Source organism: Littorina saxatilis, linkage group LG13, assembly GCF_037325665.1.
Source record: "Littorina saxatilis isolate snail1 linkage group LG13, US_GU_Lsax_2.0, whole genome shotgun sequence".
In the NCBI taxonomy this organism is placed as follows: Eukaryota; Metazoa; Mollusca; class Gastropoda; order Littorinimorpha; family Littorinidae; genus Littorina; species Littorina saxatilis.
The window spans coordinates 34924255-34936666 of record NC_090257.1 but is presented as its reverse complement, the minus strand read 5'-3'; the positions used below and the strand labels follow the sequence as shown (position 1 = coordinate 34936666).

The 12412-nt window shown below is 45.1% G+C and overlaps 1 protein-coding gene, 1 long non-coding RNA gene and 1 other non-coding gene across 6 annotated transcripts in view; 1 reads left to right on the top strand and 2 right to left on the bottom strand.

Annotated features, from left to right (window-relative positions):
- LOC138945596 (uncharacterized) overlaps positions 1-12412 on the top strand; it is a 290703-nt gene that overhangs the window by 39877 nt on the left and 238414 nt on the right. The window lies entirely within an intron of this gene.
- The window catches only part of LOC138945575 (UDP-glucose:glycoprotein glucosyltransferase 1-like), a 78247-nt gene that overhangs the window by 64047 nt on the left and 1788 nt on the right, over positions 1-12412 (bottom strand). For all 4 annotated transcript variants that reach the window (XM_070317015.1, XM_070317017.1, XM_070317016.1 and 1 more), the window contains exons 2-7: positions 9551-9692; positions 8197-8276; positions 7168-7298; positions 6139-6245; positions 5337-5511; positions 3096-3192 (exon numbers count right to left, since the gene is read on the bottom strand). In XM_070317015.1, the coding sequence (XP_070173116.1) occupies positions 3096-3192; positions 5337-5511; positions 6139-6245; positions 7168-7298; positions 8197-8276; positions 9551-9681 (721 nt within the window). In that variant the 5' untranslated portion in view covers positions 9682-9692. The remainder of the gene's footprint in view (positions 1-3095; positions 3193-5336; positions 5512-6138; positions 6246-7167; positions 7299-8196; positions 8277-9550; positions 9693-12412) is intronic.
- LOC138946421 (5S ribosomal RNA) lies at positions 1952-2070 on the bottom strand. The gene has a single exon (XR_011449282.1). It is a non-coding gene; the product is annotated as a 5S ribosomal RNA (ribosomal RNA).

The window sequence follows — 12412 nt, the reverse complement described above, 5'->3', positions numbered from 1 at the left end:
GGTCCGGTATGGTCCGGTTCGGTGCCAGACCATCCAGACCAACAGAGGTGGTCGGGTGGTCCGACACCGGGCCATCCGGACCCGTAGGTCCGGACCCGTAGGTCCGGTACCATCCGGAGGTCCTGTTCGGCACCGAACCATCCGTACGCACAGAAGTGTTCGGGTGGCTCGGTCCGGGCGTGGACGTACCGTACCATCCGGACCCGTAGGTCCGGTTCGGTGCCAGACCATCCGGACCAACAGAGGTGGTCCGGACCGATCCGGTAGGGTGGTCCGGTGTTCCGGTCCGGTCCCGTACCATCCGGAGGTCCCGTTCGGCACCGAACCATCCGTACCCACAGAAGTGTTCGGGTGGTTCGGTCCGGACGTGGACACACCGTACCATCCGGACCCGTAAGTCCGGTGGTCCGGTATGGTCCGGTGCCAGACCATCCGGACCAACAGAGGTGGTCGGGTGGTCCGGTCCGGACCGGACCACCGGTCCAGTACCGGACCATCCGGACCCGTAGGTCCGGTCCGGTCCCGCACCATCCGGAGGTCCCGTTCGGCACCGAACCACCCGTACCCACAGAAGTGTTCGGGTGGCTCGGTCCGGACGTGGACATACCGAACCATCCGGACCCGTAGGTCCGGTTCGGTGCCAGACCATCCGGACCAACAGAGGTGGTCGGGTGGTCCGGACCGATCCGATAGGGTGGTCCGGTGTTCCGGTCCTGTGGTCCGGTCCCGTACCATCCGGAGGTCCCGTACGGCACCGAACCATCCGTACCCACAGAAGTGTTCGGGTGGTTCGGTCCGGACGTGGACCTACCGTACCATCCGGACCCGTAGGTCCGGTATGGTCCGGTTCGGTGACAGACCATCCGGACCAACAGAGGTGGTCGGGTGGTCCGGTTCGGACCGGACCACTGGTCCGGTACCGGACCATCCGAACCCGTAGGTTCGGTCCGGTCCCGTAGCATCCGGAGGTCCCGTTCGGTACCGAACCATCCGTACCCACAGAAGTGTTCGGGTGGCTCGGTCGGACGTGGACATACCGTACCATCCGGACCCGTAGGTCCGGCATGGTCCGGTTCGGTGCCAGACCACCCGGACCAACAGAGGTGGTCGAGTGGTCCGGCCCCGACCGGACCACTGGTCCGGTACCGTACCATCCGGACCCGTAGGTCCGGTGGTCCGGTGTGTTCCGGTTCGGTGCCAGACCACCCAGACCAACAGAGGTGGTCGGGTGGTCCGGTCCCGACCGAACCACTGGTCCCGTACCGTACCATCCGGACCCGTAGGTCCGGGGGTCCGGCAAGGGCCAGAGGTACTGTCCCGCACCGGACCCTAAGGTCCGGTACGGTCCCGTACCATGGGTCCCGTCCGGACCAAACCCGGAGGTCAAGTCCAGTCGGGACCCGTGGGTCCGGTTCGATCCCGACCCGTAAGCCTGGAACGTTCCGGACCCTTGGTCCGGACCATCCGTCACCCGAACACCAGACGCTAAGGAATGGCGTGGGGTCAAGACGGTCCGGTCGGAGGTGTCGGTCTGAGCAACAGAAACAATGTTCCCGTCGCCCTGACCATTCGACAGAAGTACCACGTTCTGTCGAACACCTCCACGTCCAGTAACTAGTCGGCCGGAGCGTTTCATAGAGGGACAGCCACCAGTCACACGGACGTCAGAGGGAACCGTAGTAGCAGTGGTCGTAGGCACGAAGCCTGAAACCCCTGCCCCCACAGGACCGCCCTGAACGGGGTCAATTCGCATCCCAACCCCAGCGGGGAGGGAATTCAGAGACCCCGTCATCTCCTCCGATCTCCCCCCCCAGGGGGCCGAAACTACTGTCGAAACAGCAGCAGACGACCCAGCGAGGGAGTTCAGAGGAGGACCCGTGTCCCTCCTGGCTTCCACAGCGGTGGAAACCGAGGAGGGCACAGGAGAGGCACCGGAAAAGGAAGATTTTAATGCCAACTGCACCCGGTGTTCCCAGGCGGTCACCCATCCAAGTACTAACCGGGCCCGACGTTGCTTAACTTCGGTGGTCGGACGAGAACCGGTGTTTACAACGTGGAATGGCCGTTGGCTGTCAAAACCTGAGTCTCTCCAGTAGCCCCTAGATCGGATTCACCAACCCCCAAAGAGGGTTGGGAATCGACCTGCCCCCGGATTCGAGCCAGGGAGGAGAAGGAAACCTTCCCCCCAGGCTTGAAACCGGGAGGAGCTGAAGCCTGAGACTGAGGGCCGGACAACGGCGTCGAAGGGGGGGAAGCTTGTTCCACTGAAGGAGAAGGAGAAAGAAGCTTTTTCTTTCCCCTCGACCTTCCCCGAACCTTCGACGGCGCAGCCCCGCCCGAAGTCCCAGGCTCAAGCCCAGCCTGTTTGAGCAAGCTCGCATTGAGCTTGCTCAAACAGGCTTTCTCCGCCCTCCCTCGCCGCAAACGCAAAGCGTTTGGGGAGGGAGAGTCGGAGCGCCGAAAGATCCCCTTCTCCGTGCGTAAAACATGAGAAGGAGAAGGGTTGCCCCCGGCAGACTCTGGTTCCGTAGAACCAGAGCCCAAAACAGGACGAGACATCCTACCTCGCCCTGTACGTACCCTTAAAGACCGAGAATTAACAAAATTCAAAGAAAATTTAGGTCAATACTCAAGTGAATGCGGCGAAACGAGAAGCAGACGACCGGTCACCACGAAGTAGGACGGGAGGCACGCCGAGTCCGCCACACAAAAACGGAGGCACAAGTTGAAGGAAACACAACGTAGCCTCAAGCCAGAAGTGGAATAACACACAATAATCCAACAGGTGATAGTCCACACAGAAAAGAAGCCTCTTAGTCCAAAATAATCCGGGAGCGTAGCAGAAACACAGCCGGTCTGACACGCGCGAAAAAAGAAAGAGGGCGCGCCACCTACATCCTGTAAGGGGGAAGCACTCGGACAGTGCTTGGGATCCACGGTGGCGCATGGTTATGGGAGATAATTGTACCCACTCAGCGTTTTGTCCAATTTTTTCGGCCTATAATAGATAATGTGCAAGAATAGTACTGTCGAGGTAAGTGTTATATTGACAAAGAAATTTGCAGAAGTGAAGACTGAAAGTAGAAGTTACAAACCTTCAACTTTGGTATCATCTTTGGCTTTGTACTCTGTGCTTTTGATGGCCAGCTCCACACCATACCCTGACAGTCGCACGTTCTTCTGAGATGGCTCCTATAAGACATAAGGAATATAAGAAGTTTCACAGGCGGGGATGTAGCTCAGTCGGTAGCGCGCTGGATTTGTATCCAGTTGGCTGCTGTCAGCGTGAGTTCGTCCCCACGTTCGGCGAGAGATTTATTTCTCAGAGTCAACTTTGTGTGCAGACTCTCCTCGGTGTCCGAACACCCCCCCCGTGTGTACACACAAGCACAAGACCAAGTGCGCACGGAAAAGATCCTGTAATCCATGTCAGAGTTCGGTGGGTTATAGAAACACGAAAATACCCAGTATGGCTGCCTAAATGGCGGGGTAAAAAACGGTCATACACGTAAAATTCCACTCGTGCAAAAAAAACACACGAGTGTACGTGGGAGTTTCAGCCCACGAACGCAGAAGAAGAAGAAGTTTCACAAAGAAGTTTAATATATGTACTAAAAGAAAAAGAATGCAGAAACTCATAAAAGGAGAAACAAACAAACAGTCAGGAAGAGAGAGAGAGAGAGAGAGAGAGAGAGAGAGAGAGAGAGAGAGAGAGAGAGAGAGAGAGAAAGTGAGAAAGCGACAGAGAGAGAGAGAGACAGAGACAGAGACAGAGAGAAAGAGAGAGAAAGAGATTGAAAAAGCCCAAATAATCCCTGTTCCTTCAAAATGCTAATGATATTATGTCTATCTTTAAATAACCCATTTTTCAACCATATAAAAAATCTTGCTCCATACGTATATATATATCAATCCTGAATGTGCTGTTAACTTGGACTGTATGTAACATGCAAATCGATTCATGTTCAGCTGTAAGTTTTTTGTCACATTGAAGGATTTGTATACAGTATATTTTTTGTTCAAGGAACAAGTGGAAGCAAGCATTCTAAATATGTGACCCTCCACCACGGAATGAGTCGCATGTCACCTTTGCATGATTTTCATATTTGTACATTTTTTTTATGCTCTATCCAGTGGTGAAAACCGTTTTTAGAAAAGAGCGAAAACTGTTTGAGTTATAAGCCTGTGACAAAGGTGACCCTCACACTGTTACCAGACACTCCCCGGACTTATATTAAGCCTAGCGCAGAACTGTGCGAGGTGACATGCGACTCATTTCATGGTGGAGGGTCACATATAGACAACAACAGTGAGTGAGAGTTATGAAAAACATGTCTCCTGGCACCCGAGAGAATACACAAGTCGCGTAAGGCGAAATTACTACATTTAGTCAAGCTGTGGAACTCACAAAATGAAACTGAACACACTGCATTTTTTCACAATGACCGTAGTCCGCCGCTCATGCAAAACGCAGTGAAACTGACAAGCCTGTTTAGCGCGGTAGTGGTTTCGCTGTGCTGCATAGCACGCTTTTCTGTACCTCTCTTCGTTTTAACTTTCTGAGCGTGTTTTTAATCCAAACATATCATATCTATATGTTTTTGGAATCAAGAACCGACAAGGAATAAGATGAAATTGTTTTTAAATCGATTTCGGAAATTAAATTTTGATCATAATTTTTATATTTTTTAATTTTCAGAGCTTGTTTTTAATCCGAATATAACATATTTATATGTTTTTGGAATCAGAAAATGATGAAGAATAAGATGAACGTAAATTTGGATCGTTTTATAAAAAAAAAATTAATTACAATTTTCCGATTTCATTAATTAATTTTTAAGCCACCAAGCTGAAATGCAATACCAAAGTCCGGCCTTCGTCGAAGATTGCTTAGCCAAAATTTTAATCAATTTGATTGAAAAATGAGGGTGTGACAGTGCCGCCTCAACTTTTACAAAAAGCCGGATATGACGTCATCAAAGACATTTATCGAAAAAACGAAAAGAACGTCTGGGGATATCATATCCAGGAACTCTCATGTAAAATTTCATAAAGATCGGTCCAGTAGTTTACTCTGAATCGCTCTACACACACACACACACACACTGACACCACGACCCTCGTCTCGATTCCCCCTCTATGTTAAAACATTTAGTCAAAACTTGACTAAATGTAAAAACATTGAAATAAACAAACGATTGTTATTCTCAGAATTATGCATAATTCTTTTTGTGTGAATGATATTTCTTGTTCACACCTCGTCATTTGATTGAACAAAACATTCATCCATCCATTTACCACACACCCCCTCCCTCATCTCTCTCCTAATCAAGTACCTGCACAAAATGTCGCAGAACATACTGTAGCTTCTTCTCTGAGGCTTTCTCGGCCAAGGCATTGTGGAACTCTACAAGCTGTGGTGTTCCCAGCTCACCATACAAGATGACCACTGGAAGGTCAGTCGGGGGTCCGGGGTATATGTGGTCAAACTTGTACACGGCTGAACTCGTGCTAAAAGGAACAGACGGACATGAAAGATGCATCATTTGAAAGAGATAGTCCGCCTGTGAAAGGGTTTCTTTTCATCAAAACAATACAAACAAAATATCGCAGAAGATTAGACAAGAATCATGCTGTGATGTTGAACGTCTTTGGGTTTTTAAATGTTTCAATTATATGCCTTTTTATTTGTATGTTGGGCAAAGAAAAGACTGCATTTATATGACTGCCATCATATTGCCAGAGACTGATCACAACCAATGCTTTCTGAGATAAGTTCTTGCTTCAATTGTCTCTTAATTATTTGTCTGTCTGTCCACAATAAAGACTATTGGGTCAACGTACTTGTTAAAAACTAAAACGTCCCATTCACTTTCCATTCTTGTTTTATGATTCTGCCCTTAAAGAGTTCAGTGCAAGCGTTATGTCTGAACAATTGTTTCCTCCAGTTTCAAAGTTTGTTTTAGCTTCCTCTTATTCATAACATAAATATCTATGCAAATCATAATATTATTCCAGGGACCCTTGAAAGGTAATGCCAGAGTATATATACTCTTCTTCAATCACACAAGGTTGTTGGACGTTTTGGAAAACACTATGTGCATTTCGCCAGAATCTTGAGCTGTCTTAGATACCTACCCTTCCCCAGTTAGAAGTGTGTCCAGTTTTTTTAGATCACAGATAAACTGGCCCTTCACTTCCGCAAATGCAATGCACTCCTTGGATGTTGGTACCTCTTTTGCGATCTGCAAAAGACAGTGGATTGGTACACAGAATTTCAGGACAGGGACTTATTTTTTCATTTCAAGTGAAATGTGTTCTGCCGTCATGTCTGCAAGTGCAACCTGTCACAGAGAGAGAGAGAGAGAGAGAGAGAGAGAGAGAGAGAGAGAGAGAGAGAGAGAGAGAGAGACAGAGAGAGAGAGAGAGAGAGAGAGAGAGAGAGAGAGAGAGACAGACAGACAGACAGACAGACAGACAGACAGACAGACAGACAGAGACAGAGACAGAGGCATGCCCACACATACAAAGTCACACATTCAGTGCATTCACAGAGACACATACACTACAAACAAAGACACCCACACAAAAGCTTACAAACACATTGTCCGCAAACACACGCTAACATGTACACACTCAACGGGTTACACAAAGACTCACACAGACCAATAGACACACACACAGAGGCAATTAATGTCAGTGTTATTACCTCACAGTAACGCATTGAAAATGCAACAGCTTGATCAAACTTTTGTTGGCAAGGTCAATATAGATGCATTACTTTTATTTCTCTCTGCCACCTGCCTGTCAATCTTGCTGTGCAAGATCAATCCTTTTCTTGTTTTTTTCATGTTCATCTCTTAAAGCCCTTATGTCTCCCTTGTTCCTTTTTCTCTTGTAGTTTTCTTCTGGTGTGTTACTTCTCTACTTCTATGATGTATTTGGCTCAAACCAAGATTAACTCTTTTGGCATCATCATCAAAATACCAATCATAAGTATGAAAATAACAATTAGCCTGATACAGCTTATAGTATAGTGTCCTGAGAGTATAATTACAACCCGTGATTAATATGACATATTTGATTCATGCAGTTAATCTTTGCCCAGAAAAGTCAAAATACAACAACGTACATTTTATTGAAAGTGGAAAGACTTCATTGACTTACCTGCTGATGAGTCTGAACAGCAGGTGAAAATGCTCTCAGCGACAGTGACAATTTCAGCAGGCTCAGCTGCAGTGGACTGACATACTTAGCCGCCAACCTCAAACCAAGACCGTAAATACTCTTGTCAGTCTCTGGAAAAAAAATGGAAACAAACATATTCATCAATATTTTGGAAGAGAAATAAATTAAATAAAACATAACAAAACATCAAGGCAGTAACCTAAAACTATTGGCAAAAATACAGACACACATGTATGCACATATAAATTAAGTAGAAGTGCACTGCCAAGGCACAGCATACCCCCAGCGAAAGCCACACACACACACACACACACATTCACTCTCACACACACAAACACTCACTCACACAAACACAAATCTCATACACATAGACAGAAAGACATGCACACCCTAACAAACAAACACACATATACACACAGACACACATACACGTACACACTCATGCACGCACACATACACACTCCCACTCTCTCTCTCTCACACACCCACACTCGTACTCTCTCTCTCTCGTACGCACGCACACACATACGTACACACGTCATGATGCATTGACGTCAAAGCCTTTTGACGTTATCTTCTTACGCGAGCTTAATCCATCGACTTGGAAACGACGGAATTTCTATCCAGCCAAAGCGGCCTTGGGTGGCGTTTGCTAAAAAAACGAATACTGTATTTTCGGGACCATAAAGCGCTTCGCTGGGATAAATGAAGAAAACATCAGAATTAAACTCAGAAGCAAGCAATTGATGCCAGATTTTCAAATACATGTAGTCTGAAGAGAGTTTTCAAAGCTTAAAAAATACTTTCTAGAGTAACCCAACAATCTTATTTTTACTGCAGAACATTTAAAAGATATGCTCACCCGGATCCAAATTTTTGGCTAGAAAAAGTCCTTTGACTCAGAATCAGATTGAACGCAAACTTAACTCAGCTGGTCTTAAAAAAGAGGCACATTCTGTAAAAAAAAAAAAAAAGAATACAAAAAGGAACATAAAAAAATATGCTCACCCTGATCCAAATTTTTGCTGCGTGCAACGTCATGCACAAATGCCCAGAAATAGTCATTTGACTCCTTTGCTAAAAATTCACTGAAACAAAAAGTTACAGTTGGTTAGAAATAGAACACTGCACCTGGTTGAATACATGAGACAATCCTGCTGCGACTCATAGGGAAGTAAGGAAATATAACAATAAACTTTAACACTCAAGAAGATCTAACAGTAACAGTAACAGACAGACACAGGCAAACATTGACACACACACACTACAGTTTCAGAAGACATTTCTCCAATATTAAACCAATGAAGAAATGTAGATGTATACATTCATGTGTATTCACTAGTCAGAACTTAAGAGATCTACACATGTAACACAGCTTAGGGCCATGTTTTACAGGGGAGGCAACTGTTTGGCAGTTCAGTCTTGAAAGTTGTCTCCGTTATCCTATTTTTGTTCCCATTTGATGTGCATATGAATAAGCATGATGTACGTGCATACACCAGCGCACAGACGGGCAGACATAACACACACACACACACACACACACACACACACACACACACACACACACACACACACACACACACACACACACGCACGCGCGCGGTCTCATAGGTAAAACTTGCTGATTGACCCCGGGTAAGAAGGTCAGTGTCTGTAACCTGGGACAGGAAGGTTTCCTCTCAGACATCAAAGGAGACCGTCCCATAGGTAAAACTTGCTCATTGGCAAGTATGGGTCATTGACCCAGGTCTCAGTTGGTGAGCACACACTCACAGAATATGTACACAGCAATTCATTATTGAGATGTTGTTCTAACTGCCCCTACCCAACCCCTCCCCCTACTTCGAGGACAGTTCTTCAATTGTGACAGCAATAGGTGACTAATGGCGTGCGTGTTCCGCGTGTGCTGCGTAATTACGAACTTTGACACTCACTGGTTAAAAGGTCAAAGTCGTTATTGACCCTAAGTTGGTAGGTCGGTTGTCAGAAAAAGGAGGGCGTCATTCTTGGGAGGTTAGTTACAGTGTGAAAAGCATCCGTGCCGAGAAAATCGGTCGGCAAAAGGAGGGGGTCTTTCTTGGGAGAGGTCGTTACGGGAGGTTCCACTGTATGTTAGTTTCCGGTGACATGGTAAAAAAATTAGGGTTGGTAGATGGGTAACTTGTGCAAATTGTGTCGCCTGCATGTGGGAGAAGCACAGCTTCCCTTCTGTAGTCTGCAGATTGAGTGTTTCTTTGTTTTTTTGGTTAACTTTGTTTAAATTAAAGGGTAAAAAAGCAATCAAAATAACTTCGGTTGGAAGAAAAAAATAGAGTTTGCCAGGGAACTGAAAACTGTTACAAATTTGTGTACGCCTTACCTGACTTCACATAGTAGAGGCGTAGATGACCATTTGGCATCCAGGCGGATGTTCACAGGTTTTTGCTTGCCCTCCACTTGACAGCAGCACAACAAAACTCCCACGAGCAGGAACCAGCCCACACCCTGCATTCTGGTCCTGCCTGCACACAATTCAACAAATTAATAAAATAGGTCAATCAAACGGACACTGATAATTATGTACACACACAAGCTATTTCTACAGCTGCAATAGGGATGGAGCGTACATAGGAGTAGGAAGGAAAACAAAAGTTAACTTTTGTAAAGAAAATAAAAAAATTGGGTTACCGTTAACAATCAAGCACTTGTTAGGCCCCCCAAAAAAATAGTCTGTTTACGGTAACCCGACCGACCCTATTTTTTTCGCGTGACCCTAGACTTTTTTTTGGCATTTGGGGGAAAAAAAAAAGAAAAAAAAATCCAAAATAACGTAAAAATATGGTTTTTTGGAAAAAAATAAAAAAAATAAAAAAAATTCCCGACCTACCGACCCTATTCTTTTGGCCTATGTTACCGTAAAAAGACCTATTTTTTTTTTGGCCTTATCTTTTCATGCTAAGTACCTTCATTCGCATCATTTTAAAAGAAAATCCCCTGTTTGAACCTAAAGTCTTGTAATCCTGTATCCATGAAATTGTTCTTCTGCTTGGTAAGAACCAAAAGAATGGCATCATAAATTTGCAAACTGTTACTAAATACTAGTTTTCACAGGTATCGCATTGATGCACAACATATATCGTGATTCATATATGATCTACGCACAAATAATGTGCCTCTTTTTTTGTTTTCATAAAGCACCTTAGCAAGGCTGGCTCACTGATACCAGTTCCTGAACATACTATAGAACATGAATCAGGACAATGTCACGAAGAATATATATGTCGAGCCGAATTCACGGAATTGCTGAATTCGCGGAATCGGCAATATTTTTGCCGATTTCGCGTAATCGGCAAAACGCTGCCCATTACGTGAAATCGGCAGCGTTTTGCCGAAAATGCGGAAAGGCTTCTAAAATTTGCCCTGACAGCCAGTCTGTTACTTTTCGTGTCACCAGAACATTGCATAAACATTGATTTACCTCCCTACTGTGTTTTGTATGGTCTATTTTGGTCTAGGTCGAGCATAACTCCGGAAATGCACGAAAATTACACTTTCTGCAATAACTTGCCATAACTTATCGATTATTGCGATATCTATCCATTGGAGTATGTAGTTGTCTAAGTGTGATGATATCCCAGGCATTTGAGAAATTTAAAACCAAAAAGTGGCTGCCGATTTTGCAAAATGGGCAAATTTTAGAAGCCTTTACGCGATTTCGGCAAAACGCTGCCAATTTCAGGTATTGGGCAGCGTTTTGTCGATTACGCGAAATGGGCAAAAACTGTTGCCCAATACGCGGAATCGGCAATTACGTGAATTCGGCACGACATATAATGATATATAGGGTAAAGGTATCTAATTCCGACCGATTTTTGGGGTACCTAAATCCGACCGATTTTCCCAGTCACATCAAATATGATGTGCACATATCACCACAACAGAAGGAATGCCATTCATACTCAGGCCAGTCATGAACAGGTTGATGACGCGACTTTACGGACCAATCGTTTTGTCACGAGAGTTAATTTGTGTCATCGGCTGTGCAGCGCGAAAATTTGCCTTGTGTCCTCTGCTTCGCCAGATCCCCCCCAGAGCGAAACTGCAACTTTGTGGCGAAAAAGTACGTCATATGTTTCTTACAAAAAGGTCATAAAACTTGATGAACAGAGTTCTGTTTGATTGAAACGGCCGGATGTTACAAAGTGTTTTTGGAGGTGTATTTTGATAGTTCGGACTAGTTAAGTCTTCTGGCACTTTTTAATCGAAAAGGAGAAAATCTTATCGGTCGAATTTAGATACCCAGTTTTTGAGTGGGTATCTAAATCCGACCACCTCGCAGAGAATGCAAAACGCTGTACAAAATCCCATTAAAATCATTGATTGTTTACGTTTAGGCTAAAAAAAAAAGTTGTATGTTTCTGGTCACCCGACCCTACCTAGTTTTTTCCCGCCGACCCTAGACTTTTTTTTATTGCATTTGTAAAATAAAAAGAAGAAAAAAAGCGTCAAAACGAAAGTAACAGACAGCAGACGACACAAGGGGGATAACCCCGCATCCCTTTTGTCTCATTTGTTTTGTAATGTGTTGTCTTTCTCTTTGTATAGTAAGTCCAGTCTCTTTGCGTCACTGTACAAAAAATCCCTACCTACCTACCCTATTTTTTGTAGCCATGACTGTTGTTACCAGAAACATACAACTTTTTTTTTGTTGGCCTTATGACTCTTGAAAAATCGTATGAACATGGGAAGGTATCAGATTGTGTGTTTATAATGTCCAGTGAATTTTGTTTTGATAAAGTAAAAGCCGCAACCACTCCATTCACTTCATGACAGAATCGACACCAACATCGTCATCGCAAGTGCGTGGATGGGTGCTTGTCAGTGTTTGCGAGCATGTAAGCTTCAGTAAGCTTAATAGTAATATAGTGTTTCGCTCAACAAAGGTCACGAAGTTGTGTGTGTAGTGTGTGCGTTTGCGTGTGTGTTAGCCCATGCTGGGTGTAAGAGAAAATTGACAGAATCGTATTTAGCCTTTATCACATGACCTTAATTCATTGTGTAGATAGATCTAGGAACAAGCAATATTTTTTTGGATGACAGAAAAAGAACAGAAGAGATTTGATATTCACAAACACCTCATCCTGGACGATCATTACAACTACACGATCAAAACAAGCCGGAGAGAAACATTATGTTTACTGTCATTTAGTTCCGAGTAGATTTCGGTCGGATTTAGATACCC